This window comes from Paramisgurnus dabryanus, chromosome 8 (assembly GCF_030506205.2).
Source record: "Paramisgurnus dabryanus chromosome 8, PD_genome_1.1, whole genome shotgun sequence".
Taxonomy (NCBI): Eukaryota; Metazoa; Chordata; class Actinopteri; order Cypriniformes; family Cobitidae; genus Paramisgurnus; species Paramisgurnus dabryanus.
In genome coordinates this window covers 43,552,765-43,578,894 of record NC_133344.1, presented here as the reverse complement: position 1 = coordinate 43,578,894, position 26,130 = coordinate 43,552,765, and the positions used below count along the sequence as shown (strand labels likewise).

At 38.9% G+C, this 26,130-nt stretch overlaps 3 protein-coding genes across 7 annotated transcripts in view; 1 reads left to right on the top strand and 2 right to left on the bottom strand.

The window, feature by feature from the left end:
- The window catches only part of srprb (SRP receptor subunit beta), a 29,978-nt gene extending 8,685 nt beyond the window's left edge, over nucleotides 1-21,293 (top strand). The window contains exon 7 of the mRNA XM_065271184.2: nucleotides 19,675-21,293. Coding sequence (XP_065127256.1) covers nucleotides 19,675-19,891 — 217 coding nt within the window. The 3' untranslated portion in view covers nucleotides 19,892-21,293. The remainder of the gene's footprint in view (nucleotides 1-19,674) is intronic.
- On the bottom strand, nucleotides 1,638-19,666 carry LOC135752839 (zinc finger protein 862-like). 4 transcript variants are annotated; one of them, XR_012337233.1, is made up of 6 exons: nucleotides 9,925-16,110; nucleotides 9,499-9,838; nucleotides 9,268-9,387; nucleotides 7,823-7,982; nucleotides 7,591-7,729; nucleotides 1,638-7,508 (listed from the first exon to the last, which is right to left on the bottom strand). XR_012337233.1 is itself a non-coding variant. In XM_073815634.1 (6 exons), exon 6 carries the CDS (start codon nucleotides 6,658-6,660, stop codon nucleotides 5,302-5,304), a length of 1,359 nt encoding a protein of 452 aa, XP_073671735.1. In that variant the 5' UTR covers nucleotides 6,661-7,508; nucleotides 7,591-7,729; nucleotides 7,823-7,982; nucleotides 9,268-9,387; nucleotides 9,499-9,838; nucleotides 9,925-19,666; the 3' UTR covers nucleotides 1,638-5,301. The 4 variants fall into 4 exon arrangements, 2 of the variants coding, with proteins under 2 accessions (XP_073671735.1, XP_065127279.1); XM_073815634.1 differs by having other exon boundaries at nucleotides 9,925-19,666; XR_012337232.1 differs by lacking the exons at nucleotides 1,638-7,508; nucleotides 7,591-7,729; nucleotides 7,823-7,982 and adding an exon at nucleotides 8,058-8,864 and having other exon boundaries at nucleotides 9,925-19,666.
- A 2,577-nt stretch (nucleotides 21,294-23,870) lies between the features above and the next one.
- Nucleotides 23,871-26,130, bottom strand: part of wdr53 (WD repeat domain 53) — a 35,238-nt gene continuing 32,978 nt past the window's right edge. For both annotated transcript variants that reach the window (XM_065271182.2, XM_065271181.2), the window contains exon 3: nucleotides 23,871-25,526. In XM_065271182.2, coding sequence (XP_065127254.1) covers nucleotides 24,912-25,526 — 615 coding nt within the window. In that variant the 3' untranslated portion in view covers nucleotides 23,871-24,911. The remainder of the gene's footprint in view (nucleotides 25,527-26,130) is intronic.

Below are 26,130 nucleotides of genomic sequence, written 5' to 3'. Positions count from 1 at the left end.
TAATAATGAACGAGCATAGCTCAAGCTGACTCAGGATATAAAAAACGCAAAGCTGTAATGTAAAGCCTGTCATCGGGACAGCAAGTAGACTTTTAAATCTGAAATAATAATTAGTGGATTAAGCTTTTTTTTAATCGGCAAAAGAGAAATAGAAAGCAGAAGCAGTAAAATAGAAAAATTCTAATAGAAATTATTACCATTATAACATCAGTCACATTTATAATCTATAGACCTGCACTGTCTATTAAGGCTATATACATAGTATTGTATATATTGAGTTTGATAAAAGGTCATCTTATTACTTCATATATCAGTGCAAAAACATTTAGTGTTTTTGTGGTGCTTTGACAAACAGTGTCAGCTTTGTTTATGGCAAAAAAGTTTGGGGTGCTTAGATTAATGAACTATAATGTGAAATTAATATTCATGTTTAATAAATCAAAGTATTGTGTTGTGTCACACATTATTAGTTCTTTGTCACATGTATAGTAGACCATTTTTTGTCGGTGGATAATGATTGCCCTTTTCACCAGCTACCACCACAAGTAAATTTCAGATCTATGGGAAACACTGAATAACCATTCGCCAACTATCGTCATGACTATTGCCATGAAAGCCTGCCATTGGCGATATGTCTGAAGATCGTCGATACACGATACTATCGTCTATCGGCACAACCCTAACCTACCTTATAAAAAACTGAAGCATCAACTAATTAAAAAAAAAAATAGAAAACTCTGTGCATGTTTTGATGATCGCTTTGAATCTGATCTCTAATAAAAGTTATTTACAAAAATGCTATTTTTTTTCAGCTTTTTGCTTAAAATGTGGTATTTTTAAGAAACCTACCCATATTTTAGAGGTGATAAAACGTCTGTTATGTATGTAACCCTCGTTCCCTGAAGGATGGAAACTGAGATGTCACATTGTGACCAACGAATTGGTGACGCGCTTTGCGGGTCAAATCTACTTTGACAAACTACTAAAATGCTACTGAAATTTGCATGCAGGTATTTGCATCCGCCGGGACAGCCGCATAATCATTTAACAAGAGGCAGGTGCAATTTCCGCTGAGAAAGCCGAGCATCAGCAGGGCTCAACGCAAATAAAAATCTACTGGCCCAGTGGTTCAGGTTTTCACTTGCCCTGCCAAAATTTTCACTGGCCCCACCAAAAAATATTTTTGTGTCACATATTAAAAACAATAATTCAAAAGTCAAAGATAATTTTACAAATTGTATTCATCATTAGCCTGTCAGGGCTATGGTCTCAGATATTTCAGCACAAAAACTGCAAAAAAGATCATTCTTAAATGAAATCTTGTTGCAAGTTGGCTAATTAACCCATATTACTAAAACAGTGTTATTACATTTTATACAGTGTTGTTTTTGTTTCTGCCAGCACGCTAATAAAGTGGATTGCCTTAATCTCAGTTAGCATCTCTTTCCAAAGAACCTCAAAGATAGTGTCTGTGAATCAAGAATTATAAATATTTAGCAAATGTTGTAATAGGTCAAAATCATTGTGTGATGGAAACAAACAGAAGTATGGAAAATATTTACTGCATATATTTCCATGCAGTTTATCACTCCCTCCAGGAAATAAACAACACCGTTGTTCTGATTACGGATGGATTTATTGCCTTGTCATCCATTTCTCCGTCATCACATTAACCGGCAATGAAAACCACCGTCAAACTACAGTATGACAATGTAAAAGACAAACACGTTCACATATGCTATAAAACATAAATAAAAATACACTTGGCGAATACAAACGTAATATACACATACCTCGCTGGCTGCATATAACCAAGAGGGAATGAGTTCTTGAAATACCCGTTCAAAACACAAAAATGAAACACATCTTCTTTAATCCTTTGCTTAAAACACAAAAAGAAAAAACTTTAAAAACATCTTTAGTTATTTGCTCAAAATACAAGTAAATCTTGTAGTACACGTAACTCTTTAATACACGAGCAGAGAAATAACTTCTCACCAGAATGTAAACCTTTTTCCTGTTGCACCTCAAAAATGTCCATGTGCAACGCAAACAAACTTTAGTTCCTCGTTAACATCAACCCTCAATATTCATGAAAAGACTTAACAAATTAACAAACATGTTAAAAATCAGAAATAATATGTATGACAGTTATACTCCCACCAAATGACTATTGTGTCATTTCACCTTACAATTTAAACCCTTTCACACTTTAATTTCAACCATAAAGTATGCTCATAATACTTACAGTAACATAAAATACTGTATTTATGAAATGGCAACCATAACCTTTACTCTGCTTCAATCAATACAACTGTCTTTTGTACAGGCCTATCAAGGCTATTATCTTGGCTTGGTAATGCGTCTTCCCTGGCTGTCTAAGGTCGAGTCACTAATCAACAATTTCACCTTTCGAACTATTCCATCAGTGCTCGGATACACCTCTGTCACCCTTGCCAATCTCCATTGGTTACGTGGAGAACTGTCCTCCTGCAGGATGACAATGTCATTAACCTTTGTATTTCTTTTTTCTTTCTGCCACATTTGCCTTTGCTGAAGATTAAGGAGATACTCCTTCTTCCACCTTGTCCAAAATTCGTTCGCCAAGAACTGCACCTGGCACCATCTCTTGCGCAAGTATAGATCTGGACTCACAAACTCACCAGGAGGTGGGAATAATATGTTTGACTTCATCATGAGAATGTGATTGGGCGTGAGAGGTTCAAGGCTTGTTGGGTCATTCAAATGCTCGATTGTCAGAGGTCTGCTATTTATAATAGCCATTACTTCATACAGAAAGGTTCTGAGTGAGGCACTGTCGAGTCGTTTAGCAGACTGTTCAAGGATTACGGTCAAGACACTTCTGATCGTCCTTATTTGCCTCTCCCATACGCCTCCCATATGGCTTGATGATGGGAAGTTCATTATGAACTCGCATCCATATTCCTTTAAAGTGCCCATCTTATGACTGCTTTTCCACAAGTTATATAGGTGTATGAGTTCCATGAAGCATGTTTCAAAAGTTGTTTGCTCGAAATAGCTTGTAGGAAAAGATTGTTATCCATCTCTAGTAGCCTCTGTTTCAGGGCATTTCAGATTGTGCCGTTTTGAGCTAGTCATTACATATTTATGAGCTGCTGCTCCTTTGATCACGCCCCACTACTAACGTCATGTGCCCGTGCGCATGCTCAGTGGTCTCGTGAGCAGTACAGACCATACTGTGTTATTATTTTATATATTATTATTAACGGTTTATGTTGCCAACAGACAAATCATACAGAAAAGTATCACTAATAAGTACACTACAGGAGAAGAAACTCATGTCACACAATGATTCCTGAGTAAATTGTGATGTTACGTTAGCAGTCACAACAACAAACTCGTTTTCCCTGGACAATGCTAACATATTCCCATTATAAAACATTTTCAAACACATTATTTTCGCAAATTACATAAATTAAGACCCGGCGGGGGATGTATACTGCTTGTGGACCGCGTGCTAATTGCTAGAAGCTAGCGGGAGGTCCGGACCGTAAAGTTTTAAGAGGCTCGGGGGTTAGCATCGTCAGAAAAGCCGGGGCTGTAAGGCCCGGTCTCGGTGTGTCAAACTCATCATGACACACAAAGATTCCAGCATAAATTGTGATGTAGCAGTCTCAACAATAAACTCATTTTCCCTGGACAATACTAACATATTCCCGTTATAAACATTTTCAAACACATTATTTTCGCAAATTACAGAAATTAAGACCTGGCGGGGGATGTATACTGCTTGTGGACCGCATGCTAATTGCTAGGAGCTAGCGGGAGGTCCGGACCGTGTATATATCTATGCGGACCGTAAAGTTATTAAAGGGCTCACCTCGTCAGAAAAGCCGGGGCGTACGGTCTCGGTTAGTTTGGCAAAAAGCTTTTAGCTCTAGCATCATAAATGTAGTATTTTGTGACAGAAGATGACAACATGCAAAATATAACGTGACTTCTTACCTTTTTTTGTTGATATACAAAGATCGCGAATCGAATCCAGTCTGTTTCAGATGTGTGAATGATCCATGAAAGTCCAATAAAATACATCCAATTACCATTTTTGTCCACAAATGCTTATAATCCGTGAAATATAGATACATAGTCTGTTGTTTACATCAGATTTCCCATGAAGGTCTTATCGCCTACAATCTGAGGACTGTTTGCGTCATAACACACTGTATATAAGATACTCCGGGTTCCAATAATCACGCGTTAAAACTTTGTTTTTAAAAGTAGGCGGGAGTATAATCCATAATATCCAAATAGTGCTGTTATTTCCGTGAGAGATGATAACAGCACAGAGGGTCTCATTCAAGTGACTGCTCTATGCTCTCTAGCTACCTGGTGGGTGGAGACCTGCGAGTGGGGTGGTGGGCGGGAAAATTCAAACTGAATGAAACTTTTTGTTACGTCACAACGGAGCTGAGTTTTAACTCCCGCAATCTGAGACTCAAGGCAGAGGACATTCAGAAACCTGTATCTCACTCAAAACAGCATGGATGGATTTTTTTCCAAGTTTGTATGCGTGTGGGAGCATCAGAGACACAAAATAACACCCCAAAACCCAGAAAAAGTGAGTTTTTCATAATACGGGCACTTTAACTGTTCATGATCCAAATCCTTCATTGCCTTCATAAACTCTCCTCTTGCACCTACGAAGTTAGTGCCTTGATCACATCTCAACTGTCTCACATGGCCGCGTATGCGATGAATCCACGCAATGCATTGATAAAAGCATCTGTAGTGAGGTCATCAAGCATTTCAATATGTATGGCTCTAGAGAACATACAGGTGAAAATAAGACCATACTTCTTTAGTTCTTTCCTTGCTTCCTTCACATAGAACGGTCCAAAGCAGTCTATGCCACAATATGTGAAAGGAGGTGTCATTTCCATTCTTTCTTCTGGCAAATCTGCCATTTTTGGATCTTGTGTGCTCCTTCTGTACCTTCTGCATGTTGTGCACTTGTGAATATGTGAGGCAACTGCACTGCTGCATCTTTTTTTCTGTGCTTTTCACTGATTCTATTTATGTAAAGCTGCTTTGAAACAATTGACTTTTGTGAAAAGCGCTATATAAATAAAATTGAATTGAATTGAATTTATACTTCTGATTTCACTGCTGAATGCTTCCCTCTGAACCAACTTGATTATAAACAGCTCTGCTTCCTTTCTTTCCTCAATACTTGTAGATCCACTTACTTTCTCTTTGATGCCCTTGATCTGCTTAGCATGACGCTTTAGAAAAGCGATAGCCTTCACAGCTCTTTTCCAGTCAGAGAACTTTGTTAAGCGGTCTAACAATGACCTCCTCCTTCAACTTGGTGGTGAGCACCAGGGCCTTTCTAAGTTCAGGATCATCATCATAGACTTCTCCCACCATAACATCTCCTCTGGGTAGATCTCTTTCCCATAAAAAATCTGGGCCAGTGAACCAATTTGAAGCAAAAAGCTGATCTGCAGAGAGACCTCTCGACGCGTGATCCGCAGGATTATCTTCAGACCTTACAAAGTGCCATTGTGCAGGATCTGTAGTGGACTTGATTCTTTGGATTCTGTTCGCTACAAACACATGAAACCGTCTGGCATCATTGTTTATGTAGCCGAGGACGACCCTTGAGTCAGTCCAAAAATATTCTTGAAGACTCTCTATTTCAAGTTCATTTTTGAGCATAACACTCGTTTTTGCTGCTACAACTGCTGCCGTCAATTCAAGTTGTGGCATTGTGGTTACTTTGGTAGGAGCAACCCGTGCTTTTCCCATGACTAGTGTGCAGTGAACATCTCCCTTGACATCGACTGCTCTGAGGTAAGTACATTCCCCATAACCGGTGACACTTGCATCGGAGAAGTGGTGAACTTCGTGCTGCTTGACATCTTTGAAGCTATCTGGGATATAACATCTTTTGATCCTTACATTAGATATGTTTTGAAGATCTTGTAGCCAGATTTCCCATTGTGTTCTTAGCTCTAGTGGGAGCTCCTCATCCCAAGTTACTTTGTCTCGACAGAGTTGTTGTAGGATCTGCTTTCCACGTAGAATAAAGGGCGCTACGAACCCCAATGGATCGTAGATGGAAGCTACTGTAGAAAGTACTCCTCTTCTGGTATTTGGGTGTTCCTTGATGGTCCCTCTGAACTGGAAGTCATCAGAGGACACACACCATTGAATGCCAAGAGCTCTTTCTATGAGTGGCTCTCCCAAAGCCATATCCATGTCTTTGACACTTTCAGCACACTCATCCTTCGGTATTGATTTCAATACCTCCTTGCTGTTGGAGACAAATTTGTGTAGTCTTAGCTTGCCTGTGCTGCAAAGGTCTCTTGCTTTCTTAATCAGTTGGATTGCTTCAGCATTAGATGTTGCACACACCAATCCATCGTCAACATAAAAATTCCTTTGGATGAACTTAACGGTGCTTGGGTTAAATTTATCCTGACCTTGAGCGGCTAGATGTTTAAGTCCAAAATTGGCACATCCAGGTGAGGAGGCTGCCCCAAATAGGTGGACCTTCATCCGAAAAATTGAGGGTGGAGAGTCTAGATCACCGTTCTCCCACCATAAGAACCTGAGGTAGTCTTGGTGCTCAGGCCTTACATGGAACTGGTGAAACATTTGTTCCACGTCACACATGATGGCAATCAAAGGACTCCCACCAAGGTGTTTGTAAGCTCTGGACCAGTAAGAAGTTGGTCATTCAGTGACATTTCTTGGAACCTTGCTGAGCAATCAAAGACCACTCGTATCTTCCCAGGCTTTTGGGGGTGGTATACGCCATGATGGGGAATATACCAGACTGGTTGATTTTGAAGCTCTTTTTCAGGGACCTTTTCTGCATAGCCCCGAGCAATGATGTCTTTCATAAACCCCAGGTAGTCAGTGCAGTATTGCTGGTCTCTCCTAAGTCTTCGTTCCAAGGACATTAGGCGTTGAACAGCACATGATTTATTATTTGGTAGATTTGGTGTATCTTGTTTTAAAGTTAGGGGCATTTCAAAATGTCCGTCTTGATTCTGTCTGATTCCGTCTTTCAATTTAGCCATGAAGCAGGGCTCAAAATTAACTTTTTTTATTTGGTAGCACTGGTGCTCCCAACTTTAAAGAGTTAGGAGCACCAGCAAAAATTTAGGCGCACACATCCAAAAATAAAGAAGCACCACAACTACAATGTATATGTTAATTCATTAATTTTATTAAAAATAAAACGCAATCAATGGGCTTTAAGCATCCTGTGGCCAGGATTTGAAATTTGGTCTTCTGGCTCTTTGTCCCTCTTCCATCCATCTCTTTACTGCGGCTGAGGCATCAAATGCCTCCAAAGAAGGACCCTCAACACTGATTCGGATCAGATCTTCTACAGTGCTTGGATTTAATGAAGACCTGACGTCTGATTTTATCCTTTTCTGGACTGAGAACCCTCTTTCACATTGTGCTGAGGACACAGGAAGGACCAACATGATCTTCACCAGATGAAGGATGTTCTGAAACAAAAATAACTTATATTTCATTATCAGGTTAGAAGTAGTCAGTGGCAACTGTATCATAATATAATACATAGCCTACCTGTAAATCCAAGCAATAGGGTTCCTTGGTCAGAAGGATTTCCCATAGCCCATGGTAGCTCTTGTCTTTGAAGGACATGAACACTAGAGTTTTCAATGCCTGAAACTCCTCTTTAGCCAGGGCACAGTCACAGCCATTCCTTAATTAAATACCATCCAACTTTTACTGGTGGTTCTTAAATTTTCAGACTTAAAACAAACTTTATTAAGATTAAATTATAACTATGAATTACCTTTCCAGTACAGATTGAAAATGGTCCAACAAATAGTGCACCTCCTCAATTCCATAATCAACCAACTCCTCCAAAGTTTCCGGCCAAGAATCATGGTTAAACACCTGGAAACACTGGACAGCTTTGGTTGCTGCAGTGTCTGTTACATGTTCTGCCTGACCTGAAGAAGTCATAAAAGATTTTATAAAGATTTAATAATTCCATTTTGTTTTAATTAACTGTTTCCCATCAAGCACCAGCATTTTTCATGATTTTCACAAAAGTTTAATGCCTTCCAGAAAATGTTCTTCTTTGAATATATAAACATACAATACATCAAATGAAATAACAGACCCTTTGCTTTAAAAAAAAAAAACTGTTTTATCCTTTCCTCTTTTGTTCTTTTTATCACCTGTCAAGCACGGGTAGGTTTTTAACTGAGTGAATACTGTTTTTTAAACTGTGTAATAGGGCCACCTAAGTGGATAATAGCGGAAATATGGATTTCCATTAAAAACTCATAATTTTCTCTTAATTGACAAGATAACTTGTCAATGGTGGGGAAAGAGTTAATAAAGTGTTAAATGAAAAGTAAAATAAGTTTAGTAAATGACCATTAGCTTTCAGTGCAGATTATTAAGTAACATTTGATTTTTGAGCTCCTACTTTGGTTTATGGAGTGTCCAACAGCAAGTTTTTGTACATACAATGTGTAAAAACACTAGTATGTCATATTAATAGTAATTCAGAGTCAACTCCCTTTTTCACAAGCCATTACTTTGCTATTCGTTCACCTTTAGACTTACAATTTGGCAGACTGCTTACTTTCAAACACGGCATCATAACGATCTAATGTTACTTACGTCTTAAAATACTGTATTTAATTTTCATATGTTAGCCACCCTGATCAAAACATACTGAGTAAGCTGCTGAAGCGAAGACTGAGCTGTTTAACTGTTGCAGTAACAGTGGTTTCGATCTGCCTTTTCAGTTTGGGCGCAGTTTGACTGATGGGTCCATCCTTAGCCATGTTCTCTACCTCTCCTTTCCTCAAAGGCACTCCCTTAATGATTGAAAATGAACAAAGCATACACATATACACAGAATCTCAAAGTAAATGTCACATCTTTCTCTCACTAGACATTCATTAATATTTAAATAGTCTTTAAGGCTTTCCTGTACTCTTGCTCAGTATTATAATCAATGTACCCGGAAAAAAAAACGAGGCTGCATTTCCTGATCCTGCTCTTCCTCCCTAGCATCTCTTTGCCTCTTCATAGCTGCATGGAAGGAAGCCAGCCTGCCACTTGGAGATGGCCTCACAGCCATTGCCTCAATGTTTAGAATAAGGTTCCTTAAGCTGCTGACTGCCTGTTGGTGTGATTCTATTAATCAACTTTATTGTACTCTTAACACTTAAAACTTAAGAAAATATATGATATATTCTTTGACCAGGTAAAGCTTACCTGTGGGAGGATCACATCATTTCTCTGTAGTAATAGGCTGTATTTACTGATGGCAGAAAATAAATCTGCCAAGAAATGGCAAAATGCCAGGAATGAGCCATCCTCCATAGTCTCCTTGACCTGCATAACAAGCACAGCAAAAGCATAGAAAACAGGGTTTTTATAAGCACTAAGCAGGTAAAGTATTAAATGAAAATTTCAAAAGCATGTCTATACTTAGTTTACACTAACATGCTTTGCTCTGCCAGCTATATCAGCGTTAGCTGATGATGCAGCAAGGTGTTCCATATGAGTATATACAGCAGTGTACTGCCCAGCATCTTCCAGAGTCCCCTCCTTCTTCCCTTGCTTCAGAAGCACATCCAATGCCCTGGATACATGTGGCAACCATCTTGTTCCCTTGACTCCACTTGGATTGTTTACAGACACATCCAGTTCGACTCCAAGGCACTTTAACTCTCTTCTGGATTTAGAGCTGTAGTGATAAGTCTTCCAGATTAAGTTGAGCAGGTTGTATACATTGCTTACCCAAGGTGAATCCTTTTGGGCAGATAGCAGAGCAAGCTCCAATCTATAATATTAAAAAATCTGAAATTATAGTTTGCTACTCAAAAAATGTTAGTCTTATGTGTGCATTAATGGGTATCACCAGCTTACCTATGAGGCATGCAGTGAAATGGGATAATGTGCTTTCCTGCCTCTTCTTGAAGTTTTGCTGATACTCCTCCCTTCCTTCCAAAATTCACAGCTGCTCCATCAGCTCCCATCGCCACAGTCTTCTGGAGCCAGTCCTGGCATGACTCACCAAGACCAGCAAATGCTGACTTGGTGGCTGCATAGATTCCTAAAATAATATCCAAATGCTGTTTAAATAGTATAGCAGAAATAATAATTTAACAATTACAGATGACATTATTATGATTAAAATAGAAAATCTAGTAAACAAATAAAACACATGATTATTTGTGACATTACAAAAGTGACCTTATGTAATATATATATTACATATATATAGATATAGATAACTGCTTTGCCAGCATGCTATTACTACTAAATAGGCAATGTTTTTTAAAACTAAAACATTCAAAACAAAAACATTCTTACCATCAGCATTGGCGTGTTCCAACTCAACATGCCCTACAAGGATGTTTCTCGGATGTCCATCAAGCAGAATGCGCACATACACTATTAAACATTCTTTGACGGATATGTCCGTGTCTCCATCAATAATGAATGCAACGTATTGCGATGACGACACTTGAACTGCGGTGTTCTCCTGGAGGGTGTCCGCTATTACGCCAATGATGTTGGCACATGACCTGTCATTTGCGTATGTCATGTTGATCTCAACGCCGTTCTTTTTCAGGAGCTGCAACATCGGTTTAAATTTAGTGAAGGCTAGCTCTTCTTTGGCAATCGTATAGGCGGTGTTAAATTTTATTTTCAACTCTGCCAGCAAAGCGGAACGGCTGGCAGCATCCTGTCGTTCAAAAGCATCAACAATTGAACTCGATGCTGAACTCTTTCCCACACATTTGTCACGGCACTTCTTGTGTTTGGCACTTTGGCCGTGTTTAGACAAGGTCTCGCGCTTAAAATGTGTGGACTCCACGGCGAACGCCGTTTTACCTGCAACCTCCGGTCCACAGGATTTGCAGTGAACACAGTACATCGAGCCCTTCTCATAACGGAGCCACTCGAAGTCTTTAAGCCACTCTCTGCGAAACAAGTAAGCTTTTTTTTCCGGTGGTGCAATCCCACATGATTCTGCATCGTCGCCATCAATTACAGTAGTGGTGGTAGTCGGCTTACAAAAGAAATCTTTCAATGTTCTCTTCATGCTTGTGGTTGTTTTTAAAAATTTTCGCGCTCTGCGTAGCAACGTAACAGCACGGCGACAAGGAATTGTTTACACTCATTTTAGCCAATCTGCGGTCTTCATTAAACGCAAGAACTTAATGGTGAAATTTGATTGGTGATGTAACGTTGGAGAAAACACTGATCCCAGGACAGTACAGCACACAGCATATAAATAAAGTCGTACCACAACAAAATGGGCAGTCGCACAAATGCTCCCAAATATATTTAACAGTCGCACAGGTTAAATTTCGGTCGCATATGCGACCAAAATGGTCGCAATTTCGAGCCCTGATGAAGTGTAGGTCTTCTTGAGAAAAGGTTGTCTCGTCTCCAACACTCTCACTGAAATCAGATTCTAACATCTTAATTATGTCATCTGGAGTGACCATTTCACTGACCTTCGTATTGCAAACATAGTGGACTTCTCCTTTAAGCTTGACCATTGCATTCACTTCAGGCATGACTTGTTTTACGATGATGCGATGACTTACTCCAATTGCATCGCGGTAGTGTTCTCCTGGGTCACCATAACTCCATCCTAAGTCGGTCTTCTGAGCAAATGGCTGGCTTTCCTCTCCACAAACGACTTCTCGTGGCATTAAAGCTTGTGGGCAATTGTATCCAACCAACAGACCAATTTTGCAATCCTTTCGAGGCGCAATGTGGTCAGCAAGATGCTCCCAAGTGAGGCCATGCCTTTGCCGTCTCAGGCATGTGTGTGCGATTAGCAGGGATAAAGTCACGTGTGTAAACTGTTGGCACTGTTAACTTCTTAGAGGAAAATAAGCCCCTTATTTGTAAGCTGTTAAGTCTTTTACAGTGAATGATTGTCCCTTTTGATGACATTGTAGATAGTTTTAACTTCACTTGTTCAGTGTTTGTATCAAGAACATCTGCCACTTCACCAAGAATGAATGAAGAGTCACTCTGTGAATCTAACAGAGCATAGACGAGAACTTCCTTGTCTGGATCACTTGGCGTTGACACGTAGACAGGCACTATTGCTGACGTCTGTGCACTGGTAGTATCTTGCACAACTCTGTTAGAAGTTGTTTCCTTTGTGACATCTTGTGTTTGAGTTCTTTCCTTAGATTTTTCCTTCTTTGGGTCTTGGTCCCCTTTTGAACGTTCTTCGTGCAAGCATGTGGGGTGCCTCTTTGAGCATGACCATCCAGTTACTGCAGCTTTTAGACTGGTGACCAGGGCTCAAACAGCCGAAGCACAGCTTTTCACTTTGCATAAATTTTATGCGGTCAGCAACTGGCTTCTCTCTTAATTTATAGCATTTGTGTAAGCTGTGTCCTGGTTTTTTGCAAAACACACGTGTCTATTTTCCTCTTAATGGTGTTTGTCGTGAAGATCTTGGCACCTTCCTGGTTTGGTTCTTGGAGGTCATAACGTTCTGGCTCCTGATCTTTGCTTTATCAGATTCACCTTGCCGTAATGCATGAAAAGATGTAATGGGGTTGCAAGCGATGCTAGCCTCCATTGAAAGGAATGCCACAAAATAACTGAAGTTTGGGAACCTTCTGTGTTCAAGTTGATATTGTGTGGCCTTTCGGTTCCATCTGGAGCTTAACCAGTCAGGTAACTTAGCAGTAAGTTTTTGATTCTCAACTCCATCATTAAGAATGTGGAGACTGTCATTGTTAGACATAGCACTTTCACAACTGCGTAAAAGGTCCACAAATTTTCTCAACTCAGCACTCTCTCTTGGAGCTATTTTTGGCCATGTATGTAGTTTGTCTCAAAAAGCCTTGGCAATTACAAAGGGTTGGCCATATCTTTCATTGAGCAGGTCCCATGCTGCACTGTATGAATCTTCTGAACCAACCAGAAAATGATGACCTAGGGCTTCTCTAGCAGCTCCTCCCACATATTTTTGAAGGAAGAAGACTTTCTCTGAGGTTGGAATATTCTTTTTCTCTATAAGTGTCTGAAATGATGATTTCCAATGATTAAACTTGAGTGGATCTCCACTAAATATTGAAGGCTCTGGAATGGGTAGCCTGTTTGCTGTCATAGCTTCAGCTAAGACCTTCACCAGCTCTCGCATCGCATTTTGAAGTTCACTTCTTGGAGTCTCATCTCGGAGCGGTGGTGGATGATGCTGATCAGCAGTACTCACTTGACAGATTATCTGCATATCTGTAGGTAGCTCACCTTCAGAGTTTTGTGGTACAAAGTCTTGGGTTGGATAGAACTCATTTGCATCGTACACTTGAAGCTTTGCTTTGGCTGCGTTAAGCTTCTTTAGCTCTTCCAAACGCTCAAGCTCTCTTTTCAAATTTTCAACTGACCTTTTTCTTGCAGCATTTTCTTCATGCTGTCTCTTTAACAGAGCAGCCTCTTGTCTCTCTTTTTCTATTTTGTGCTCAATTTCTTCCTTTTCTCTTTGAAGGCGGCAAGTTGATGCAGCTGCTTCTTGGTCTGCAACTATTAACTTATCCTCAGCTTCAAGTCTCTGTAGTTCTGCTTGGTGGCTTTCTTGCTCACTCATAATCTTCAATACAGCCTGTGTATGTGCATATTCAGCAGCAGCTTCTTGTCTTTTTGATGAGGATACAGCAGAGTGAATGGACTTAGAATTATTGCTCTGAAATGAAACACTGGAGGTTAAAGAAGCAAATACAGATGAAGCATCAGGCCATATAATCTCTTCCTCCTTTCCTTGCATTTGAGATTGAGCATTCTGTATTACAATTCTGGTGGTGGATGGACATCTGTCCAACTTGCGCCTCATGTCATGAGATGGGGTGTCAATTTTTCGATATTCATCATAAACACTGTTCATCTCTGATTTTTCTCTTTGAATACCTTTAATGTGTTCTTGAAGGATATCACTGGGATCTTGTTTGATTACAGATTTTTTTAGCCACCTTTGTCAAAACCTTCCAGCATTCATAAATACTGTCAAAGCGAAGTATTAATACTTTCACTTTTCCTTCTGAAATTCCCTTCCTTTTTCTGTTAATGTTCGATCTCTTTCACTTCTACGAGGTTCTGCAGGCTGTACTGCTTGTTGTACAATGGTAGCATTCCCTGACACTTGTTCCCTTTCACTCGTTTGAGACATCTTACATTATCTGGGAAATAGCCTGAACACACTTAAAATTAGCTGTGTAGTTAAACTGCCCTTTTTTCTTTTCTTTTTTCTGAACAATCAAATTAAATTATGTCAATTGCTTTTAGTTCAACCCCTCAATTAAGTAAACATTGTAAAGGTTACGTAATATTGCATAAAGGTAAACATTCTTTGAAAATAATAACTTATAATAATAAATAAACTTCAAAAAAGTGAAAGATATTGGTTTGCTTAAATGTACAAAAAAAAAAGAAATCACTTTCTATCTTTCTTCAATAGACTATATCAATAAATTTCCCTTGTACAATTTAAACCACAATTATAATTAAGGTTACACAGTCCCTTGTAGTGTTCAAACTTATTGTCACTTTTCAGAACACAAACTTAAGTGTCTGACTTATGGACGTCTTAATGAAACACTGATGAACTGCAGATCCTTAACGGTAAACGTGGGCTTATCTGTATCTGTGCCGGGGACGAGCAGGTTCGGGAACGTTGACGCAGATCCGAGTTTGACTATCACTCCCTCCAGGAAATAAACGACACCGTTGTTCTGATTACTGATGGATTTATTGCCTTGTCATCCATTTCTCCGTCATCACATTAACCGGCAATGAAAACCACCGTCAAACTACAGTATGACAATGTAAAAGACAAACACGTTCACATATGCTATAAAACATAAATACAAATACACTTGGCGAATACAAACGTAATATACACATACCTCGCTGGCTGCATATAACCAAGAGGGAATGAGTTCTTGAAAAACCCGTTCAAAACACAAAAAATGAAACGCATCTTCTTTAATCCTTTGCTTAAAACACAAAAAGAAAAAACATCTTTAGTTATTTGCTCAAAATACGAGTAAATCTTGTAGTACACGTAACTCTTTAATACACGAGCAGAGAAATAACTTCTTCTCACCAGAGCATAAACCTTTTTCCTGTTGCACCTCAAAAATGTCCGTGTGCAACGCAAACGAACTTTAGTTCCTCGTTAACATCAACACTCAATATTCACGAAAAGACTTAACAAATTAAACAAACATGTTAAATAACAGAAATAATATGTATGACAGTTATACAGTTCTATCCATTTTAACAAATAGTGGAGCATTTAGCGGACTTCTTTAACGCCAGCGGATTTTTTTACGATGCCAGCCAGCACCCACATTTTTTATGATTTTCACAAAAGTTTAATGCTGATCCCTCTGCTTTCAAATAAAATAGTTTCATCCCATTTTTATTCATCACCTTTCAAATATGGGTGGGTTTTAAGCAGTGCTTGAAGTGACCCAAAAGAGGTGCCCGGTACTCTAATTTATTACTCTAATAAGATTCGACGACTCCTATATTGAAGGGGTTTTATATTCAGCAATCAACAGACAACTTTGTGAAAAATAATAAATCCTTTTATAAGTTTTTGGATAAGCTTGAGCTAGAAATAGCTCATAAATAAAATGTGCAAAAAGATTTAGAAAAATACTATTAGAAAAAGCTACTGTAGAAAGAGCTTTTTAACATAAATAAAATGTGCAAAAGGTAAATATAAGGATGTTTGTTAGAGATCAGATGATATCAGTGAATACTCCAGTGTTTTATAAGTTGGGTAAGCCCGCCACCTAGTGGATTATAGCGGAAATATAGATTGCCTTAAACTCATCATTGGTGGGGAAAGAGTTAACTATTTGTAAAGACGTTAAACCAAATATTTCTTACCTCCGACATGCAATATCTGTTTGGTACTGAGATCCCACATGAACTCTGTTTTATTTTTTTAACTCTTTCTTTTATTTTAAAACTCTTTTTTTTTAACAATCCAGTCACTGGCGGTGCTCTCTCGTCAATTTAGAGAAAACGCTTCTTGTCAAACACTTCCCCGCCAATGATGAGATTTTCCGTCTTTCCGCAATACTGCTATTATCCACCATGTGGCAAGCGGCTGCATGTCCGTGTCTGTTTTAAAGATCGCTCTGAATGGGATCTCTATGAAAAGTCAGTCACAAAAATTGAATTATCTCTGCTTTTTGCTCAAAATGTGGTGTTTTTGCAGAAACTTACCCATATTCAAAAGCTGATTACAAAAGAACCACTGAAGGTAGATGAAACTGTTTTTTTGTCCACCTGGTGGATAATAGCGGTATTGCGGGAAGACGGAAAATCTCGTCATTGGCGGGGAAGCGTTTTCTCTTAATTGACGAGATATCTCGTCAATGGCGGTGAAAGAGTTAACGGGGGAGTGATAGGACTCTTCCCCATTTACATAAACAGAGTGATATCGATTGGTTAGATACGATCGGATGTTAATTGGAGGTCATTTGTAACTCTAAGCAGCGCTGTTTCTGTGCTATGGTGGGGCCTGAATCCTGATTGGAACTTTTCATATGTATTATTATTCGCTATGAATGTGCGTAGCTGGCTTGCCACTACATTTTCTAATAATTTAGAAAGAAAAGGTAGATTTGAGATTGGTCTTAAGTTATTAAGATCTCCCTGGTCAAGTTTGGTTTTTTAATGAGCGGTTAATAACTGATAGTTTGAAAGCTGTTGGAACGTATCCTAATTCTAGCGATGAGTTAAAGATATTTAGTACCGTGTCGGACACTACATAAAAATACCTCTTTTAGTAATTTTGTGGGAACGTGGTCTAATATACAGGACGATGATTTAGATGACGTTACTAATTTAGAGAGCTCTTCTATTGTAGTAGGTTTAAATGACTCAAGATGTTCGTATGATAATCTAGTGGTAAATGTACTATTGGGTAGAGTGGTGGCTGCTTGCGTAGTTTCTATGTTTTCCCTAATAAATATCATTTTGTTAGTAAAGAAGTTCATGAAGTCGTTACTATTGTGTTGGAGTTTACTATTGGTTTCTGTTTGTTCTTTGTTTCTAGTCAGTTTCGCAACTGTGCTAAAGAGGAAACAAGGGTTGTTATGATTTTCTTTAATAAGCGTACTGAGATGGGTAGATCTGGCGGTCTTAATAGCCTGTCTGTAGTGTTGAACACTCTCTTTCCATGCTGAACGCCATACCTCTAACTTTGTGTTTTGGTAGTTTCTTTCCATTTTTCTAGCTACTTTTTTAAGGGCTGCAGTATGATGGTCATACCATGGAGCTGGCATTTTTTCTTTGATTCTCTTTTTTCGAATGGGAGCAATGGCATCCATCGTGCTAGAGCAAACGTTGTTCAGATTTTCTATTATAATATCCAGATCTTCACGGTTATCTGCTACATGTTTCATTTGAGACAGGTCTGGAAGAGTGCTATCTTTGTGCTAAAGCTATCTTTAGTGGTGGAAATTATTGTTCTGGCTAATCTGTAGCATGTTGTAGACTGAGCGGTCCTATCTAGAAGTATTGTGTATAACACAAGGGAATGGTCTGAAACGGCATCGCTCTGTGGTGATATTTCGATGTCATTAATATTGAGTCCGAGTGACAGAATTAAGTCTAATGTGTGCTTACGAGTATGCATGGGTCCTGACACGTTACAAAACAATCAAATGAAAAACCATTGCATACCTGGTAAAACGATGAAGATCTGGTTACAGATTCCTTAAAATAAAATAAAATAATACATGAAGCTGTGTCAAGACAGCAAAATGGGGGTTTCTTTCTGAATCTAGAAATTCCCCCCGAAACATTTACAAACTTTTCCTTAAATATCCAGAGAGAACAAAGCATAATGAAATTTGTTACTGATCGGTTGCTGTGAACACATGGCTGTCCTTAATTTGCATACAGTGGGTGATTGGATTATGCCTAAGAGTGGAGGTGCCTATCAACACTTAGTGAAGTTTGCTTAATGTATTGTTACACTTTAACATTGAATTCTGTTGTTATTTTAAAGGGGACATATTATGAAAATCTGACTTTTTGCATGTTTAAGTGCTTTAATTGTGTCCCCAGTGCTTCTATCAACCTAGAAAATGTGCACCCAAAACGGCACACTTTTGCTCAGACTTAGATTTAGATTTAGTTTACATCTTTAAAAAATCTCATATGTCCCCTTTAATGAACCAAATTGTACCGCTTACATTGAAATACTTAATGTGACATCAAACAAGACCAGTTTCAGATACTTTGTGTATGTAGCATTCCATATACAGTTTGTCCTGAGAGAATGAGAAGAGTGGGAGATGGAGAGGAAGTGAGGTAGGGGTGACCCCACATCATGGAGTGGTTTTCTCAGGGGTAGATGTGAATTCTTTGAGAGGGGTTTCAGATGTTAATTCAACAGGAATAAGAAAACTTCCCTATGGATTCAGCCCTTTCGTGCTGGTGATCGCCGTTGTGTGCGCTGTGGCTACACGAATACAGGCATTCCGCTGATGGGGGCAGGGTTGTTGGGACTCTGAAACGAAGTACCCAAACTCCCCGTGGGCGAAGCTCATGTGGACATTGCACAATCAACAGCCTGTGTGGTGACCTTGGTCGCATGGAGCGCCAGGTCAGTGACTGCACAAAGGTCTAAAAAGACAGCTGAGTCGTGACCTCTCTTGTGCAGATCCATTAGCACCTTAGCCTGATGTACCTGCAGCAACGCCGTTGCATGAAGTGCAGAGGCCGCCTCCCCACAAGCCCAATACCCAGATGCCGTTAGTGCAACGACTGCTTATAAGCCCGCTACGGAAGGGCAGGGCTATCCGTCCAGGTGGCAGGGGTGGCTGGCCACCCTGTGTACAACCAACCACTCAACTGTCGAGACGCCATCATACCCTTTAGCTGCACTGCAATTGAGAGAGGTAAAGGGGTGTTGCTGAAAGGGTCGGTCACAAAAGGAGAACTGGGTTCTCCAAGACCGGGTCAGCTTATCATGCACCTCCGGGAAGAAAAGTGCAGGAGGTAAGGGTTGAGACGCCCGAGCAATTCCAAAATACCAGTCGTCAAGGCTGGATGGTTCGGGTGGGGGAGGTTGAGTCCACTCAAGCCCTTCCACCGCCGCCCGAGAGGGCATGGCCGCCATCTTTGAGTCGACTATAGGCAGCGCCGAAGGTGAGAGCGAATAAGCACCTGTGTTAGAAATAGACGGCCCCCTTCGATGCAGTGACAGACGCTTTTTTGTTTATTTGAAAACAGAGGGTCTGTTCTTTTATTTCATATTGTATGAAATGCATTCTGGAATGCATTTTGTGAAACTTTTGTGAAAATCACAAAAAATGCTGGCAAAGCAACTTAAAAAAAAGCTGACAGGGAAATGGTTAAAGTCTAAAATTTCCTATAAAACACCAGAAACCCTGTCTTGTGTGTAAATTAACTGTGGTTCTTTCATGAATATAGCCACAAACACTAGAATGGCATTGAGTAATAAATAAATAAAAATGGCATTTGGCACAAATTTGAAATCATATGAGTTAATACTCAGCCCTTTGGCTTATATCTCCTCTTGTGTAAATCATTCTTGTATCTTATCTAAACTGAGCTTAATTGTCAAATGTTTTATTTTTTTTCTCACAGGAACACATTGAGAGTAACTCGATCTGCAGCTCTCTCCTCTCAGGATGATGCTGTTGGGATGGGGGGTTCGGCCTATTTGGGGAAGAAGGGTAAAGATTTTGAGTTCTCTCAGTTGCCCAATCGGGTGGAGTTTATTGAATGCAGCGCCTGTGGAGATAAAGGAGAAGATGGAGATGCAGATATTGATGCGTTGGAGAAGTCTCTGGCTAAACTTTAATAACCAGAAATTATTTATACTTTCATTATTCTTTTCCAGTTGTTTGTCATCTATTGTTTTTTCCTTCATTTTTTCATTGCAACGTTCTCAACCTAATGTTGCTCAAGCTTCATCAGTTGATTAATATTAAAAACTGAGTTTAGCCTCTGGGCTCTCAAGAGTTAAACTGAAGTGAAGTCAACATTTTACTAATTTTATTCATATTGTATATGTTGTGTTTGTTTGTGCTATGTAATGCTGTAATTGACTTTTGAAGATCAGATGATATGTAAATTGCTGTGTTTTCCAAAGCCTTGTGAGAACCGTAAAGTTCACCCAAATATGAAAATGCTGTCCCCATTTACTTCCCCTTTTGCAAATGATATTCTTTCTATAGTTTAACACAACTCTTTTTATGCAAATATGCTATCACATTGTCCTTACCATGCTCCAAAATGCATAACCATCCATATTATCCAAATACCGTAAAACTTCAAATAATAGCCTAGTCCCAAATAGACGCCTGTCTCTTTTAGACGCCTGGTGTGACGACAGGTTTGGGTAAATAAACGCTTGTCTCAAATAAAGGCCTGTTCTGTTTTTTAGTTTCGGGTTGCATTTAATCTTCTAAAACCCATCAGATCGTCTTTTTAAGCCAGTTCTATGGTGCAGATTGCATACGCTAAAGTTTTGATTACCGGTAGATGTCACGTGACAGACGCAGTCGTTCCGTTACTCATCACTATGACAACACAACAAGGTTCGTAGTCAGGATTGCAGCGATGATGACAGTAGCAAAGTGGCAATCGGGAGAGTCGGGACTTTTCCGGGTGGGCCGGTAGTGTTTTGAGGCCGCTATTAATAGCCCGCCACACATTGTATTTCTCACGCGGAAACACTATTTTTCATATTTAATACACTGCAGTGCCCAAAATGTATCTGGCCGCTCTGCTCTCTCTATCAAGCCCGTCTCCCCTGGAGTTCTAGTCGAGCGAGCCAATCAGAAAATAGCACTGTTGTATCTGGGTAAGATTTCACGCAATAACCAATAAAAAAGCATATCCTCGTATGCTTTATTTATGCTGCCAATAACTTTAATACTGTTATTCTTACACAAACTAATTTGTTAAACACTTTCAAATTATAAATAAAACGTAATATGTGGTAACCTCCTGCTGTCATGCTGGAACAATTATTTTAAAAGCCTGTCTCTTTTAGACGGCTGGTGTGACGATAGGTTTGGGAAAATAAAAGCCCGGGCTATTATTCGAAGTTTTACAGTAACTCCAGAAACCATTTATTAACCATTGAAGTGAAATGATGTGTTTCTTAGAGAATAATTTAAATATTTTAGGTTTATTAATGTAACTGAATCCAAACAAACACATTTTAGAACGGAAATTAAAAATGGCAGCATATTGAAGTAGAAGGCACAGGATTGTCAAGGATTTCCATACTCAAAATGTGACATCTACATTTAACCTTTCTCACTGAGTAGTAAGCGCACACCTGGAGCAGTGGATGCTATCACTGCACCTCATTTGCAACCTGTCAGCTGGGAGATTTGAACCAGGTTACAAGTCCTACTCTCTAAATATTAGGCTACAACTGCTCTGATACTGCGGCTGATACTGATTTTTTATAATCAATGCTGATACCAAATATTTTGCTGCTTATGCGCCTGGTGTGTATTCCAGAAAGCAGGGTTAACTTGCCATCAGATTAACCCTGAACTCTGGGTTGATTAACCCAAAACTTGCTTACTCTTGGTAGGTCGGTTGCAAAACACAGTTTACGAGTTAGTTCAATCAACCCGCTGAAAGTAACTCAGAGTTAACGCGCTTATGGTAACTACATAAGGCATTGTCAATGGATCACAGATTTCACGAGTCACAATGGAAATGTCAGAGAACGTAAACGTTTTTAGATGAGAAATAACATCATAAACCTATACTTTCGGGCAAAATTTATGTTTTATGATTGATTTAGAAGTGCTTGATTACAAAACAGATAAAATTAATTAATAAAAACCTATTTTACCCCATATAAGTACAATATTACATGTGTCTCAATGAAAATACACATATTTAAAAGCCTGTAAAAATAATCATAGATTTTATATATGATTATAAAAATATGTACTCATTATGAATATCTTTTGTGGCATAAAAAGTGCATAAATCTGTCATAAGGCTTACAGTTTTTTTTTTTAAAGATACGATTGTAATGTGTATACATAAAATGCACTATGACAATTTTCACTATATTGTACTTATTTTACTTCCGCTCCTTTCGGTGACCCGGTTTAGTTTTGGACTTTCAATTGAATGACAATGTATCACCATCCTTTTTAACATTTACTGATAGCTGATAAATTAATGCAACCTCTTTTAATTGTAAAGCTTCCCTACAGTCCTTACACTAGGAATAATCATTAATTTGCATTGGATGATTAGGATGTGCTGTGACAAAATTGGAGAATGTAAATGTTACATTAGTGCCAATAGAAACATGTTCTATATGTTATATGTCCTGTATCATTTAAAATATCCAAATATCTCAATTTCCCTTTGGCTCAAAAATGATAGCTAAGGAAACAAGCTGCAAAGGCCCATTTTTTAAGAAGGAAAAAGGTGAATTAGAGAAAGTCCAACTACAGATCAAAGATGGCTTAGGATCCGAAGTGCATGTTTAAGAAATAAAAATAATACTATGAAATATATATTTATAATTTTATTTCATTATGTATGTGCATCTTACTGATAATAGGAAATCTCTGACCACTCTGCCATGTCTGTGTTTCAATGGTGTTTCACCTAATGAAGTCTGTGCTTCGCCTGTGTCATTCTGTGGGTCAGGTTAAATGAACATGCCTATCAGAGACTGCAGGGTAACTTTTGTCACTCATTAATTATTATTATTTAGCACAGGATTGGCATCATGTGTTTCTATTTCTTATATCCATTTTCTGTAACATTGCCACATTGTCACTTAGGTAACACATGTTAAGATCTCTGTCTCAATAATGACAATGTATTTACACACACATTTATTCTTATGATTCTATAATAGTCAGTTGCTATGGTTACTTACATAACCCGAAAGTTACCTCTGTTTTTGGAACCAAAAGCAGAGGTTATCCACTTACCTATCCCAAACTTACCTGGGTAAGTCACATACCTGCTTTCTGGAATACACCAGGTAAACAATATGCCGAACCGATTTTAATTTTTTATAAATAAAATAACATTTATAAAATGTTGTTTTAATAACAACAATCACTCACTCTTTGCATACACAGGGCTCCAGACTGCTCCCAAATGGTGTCATTTTGCCACAAAAATTTGAGAGTGTGCCACTGATTTTTACATCCAGTGTGCGACCAGTAAATTTGACCCTTTTTTTTTGTGATGTGACACTGAATTTGAAACAGCACATTGCATAGAAATGTGAATATTTGGTTAGCATGTTGATTTACATTGTATGCCCCTTAATTTTCAGTTGGGGGCCACTGTGCTCCTAGTGAAAAACGTTAGTCTGGAGCCCTGATACAATGTAATAAATAGGGGGCTGAAAGAGTGAATAATATTAATGAATAATATCACTGGAATAATACTTTGTCAGGAAAGTAACAAACAACTTATCATTGCATTTCTTTATTGTATTTTATGTCAGAATATTTAATATTTTGTTATTATAGCTTGTTGAAATGGCTGTTGATAAACAGCCAAAGGGCTGTTGACATAGGCTAGATAAACTTAGCCTATGCATTAACTGTATCAAACTGCAATAGCTTGTGGAAGTCATAAATAATTAATTGATTGATAATTAAATGATTTCCACAAACATTAATTTAGAATTTTTGCAAAAATGTTTATCAAGGGAATGTTAATATAACTTAATATCTTAAATATTGATAAAATCTTGATAAAAGTTGGCTACATGTTTTAACCCAGTAAGGAATATGAACATGATTTTACAAGGCTACAATAAGCCTAAATAACAGAAAAATGAATTTAATTCAGCATTGTATGTCCCACAAGCATTCATTCATGGTTTTTTTATTCAAGTAAAACTACGTCATTATTGGGACAGGATTTGATGGATCTGACGTGACTGTAAGTTTGTCTCTATTTCTCAGCCAAGCTACATAAATTGCATATCAGGCACTTATAATACATCTCGTCTGTGCATTAACGGCTGTTATAAAGAAGTTGATTAAATAAACCAAAGTAAGTAAATACTCAAAGTCCTTTTGCGCCACACCGCCGTCAAATTTGCTGAGCACGCTGTTGTTGTTCTATTCTCAGACGCTGTGATGAAATGGCAGTCCAACACGCAATTTTCAAAACACCCACAAGATGGCAGCGCTTATTGGTCAATCTGATTTTACAAAACCGATACCCGATAATAGGAAAATGCTTCAATATCGGGATACCGATATATCGGTCAAGTTCTAATTTACAATATATAACAATGCTGTGATTAACATTGAAAAAAACTGAGAAAATATTTATTTGGGTTCAAATCTGATGCATATACAAAGAATGTTATTATACATAATGAAAATAACAAGACAGATATGGTAAGGAGCGTAACATTTCCATCATACTCTAGAGCAGGGGTCTCCAACCTTTTTGTGAGCAAGGGCTACTACAATGGATAAAACAATCTTGAGGGCTACTTTTTTGATATTTATCTACCCAAAACGTTTTTGTTTTACTTTTTGATTCTATTTTACTTTACATGTTTTATGTTTTATCATTGCTTAAAATGTTAACATACATAAAAAGAAGCCAAGTTAATATAAACATATGCAAAAAAAGAAATATTACAATTGAGACTATTCATAGAATGTGCTTTGGCGGGGACCACACAGACTCAACCAGTGAGCACCATGTTGGAGACCACTGCTCTAGAGGTATTCGGCCAATCACAACATACTGGTTAGCTGGGCAATCAGAGCACATATCTAAATTTGTTAAGTGTACTATTCAGAGAAAATCACGAGACAATATGATCATATTTTTCTAGATAAATATTACAGGTTTTCCAGTGAATACAGAGTCGGGCTGGAACTTTGGTCTGTCACCAGTAGACTCGGCTTTCCTTTCAACATAGTCGGACACACCCAGTTTACTTTGTCCTTGTGATTAAAACACAATTTTGGTTTAACTTCTGCACCTGTCTCTAAAGCAGAGTGAGCACTGCCATCTTTATGCTCATCTCTTCCCATCTGCGGTTTAACGGTCTTTGCTCTGCCTTTAGTTCTCTTCTTAGTCACGTTTTGCTTGAACTTCCTGTTGTTGAGCACCACATCATTTTCACTGAGGTCCCAAAGAGCCACAAGTCCATCATTTCCTCCTGTGGCCAGCCAATACGGATGAGACAGGAAGTTGAGAAAGCGTGCTTGTGAGGCTCCCTGACTGTGAGCTTTGAAAGCACCACGTTCTCTGAGCCTCGAGTCAGCAGACACCCGCAGTAGATGCACACAGCCGTCCTCGGCCGCGCAGGCAAACACATCGCCACAGGATGCCACGTCAACGCAGTGTGCCAGTGGAGGGTTGAAAATCTGCCCTGCACCTCCTCCCTCTGACGCGTCCTGTAGACTGCAGGTCCAAAGCGGACACACCTTTGGGAGACTCCATAACATTACCTGTAGGATCAAGAGAGCAAAACGTCATTAAATCCTGCCATTAATAAATGTGCTGTCACAGCTATATGTTATGATTCACAGCTCATCGGAAGATCGGTTGCTATATGTGATCCTATAGCTCAGCTGTTACAGCATTGCATTAGCAGCGCAAAAGGTTGTTGACTCGACTCCCAGGGAACACAAACTGGAACACAGTGCACTCAGGCTGTACAATTTTGTTCAGTACAGTCGCTTTGGATGCAAGCATAAATGTAAACTAAAAATGAGTTATAGATAAAAGAGAAACACAAAATATGTAAGCTTCTGCAGACTACGTAGATCAGGGCTAGTCAACTGACGGCCCACGGGCCAAATGCTGTGCGCCAAACATTTTTATCTTTGTTTGATTTAAAATCAGTGTGGTTAATTTAAAGTTGCCTTTCCACTGTACATGACAAATGATGGCCGATAAACTGGAAGGAGAGTCGCAAAGGGGCTGCGTGGGTGGCTATCTGCGGGTGGATAATTTTTGGATCCAATTTGAGCTTTGGATGCATTCAAAAAATAAACTTGTGTGACTACATCGCATATGACATCACGACCGAAAGTGATGTATTTCATTGTA

Excerpts from the sequence above, each read along its gene's own strand:
- LOC135752839 (XM_073815634.1), bottom strand. The coding sequence starts at position 6,660 with ATGTGTGACGTGGAACAAATGTTTCACCAGTTCCATGTAAGGCCTGAG.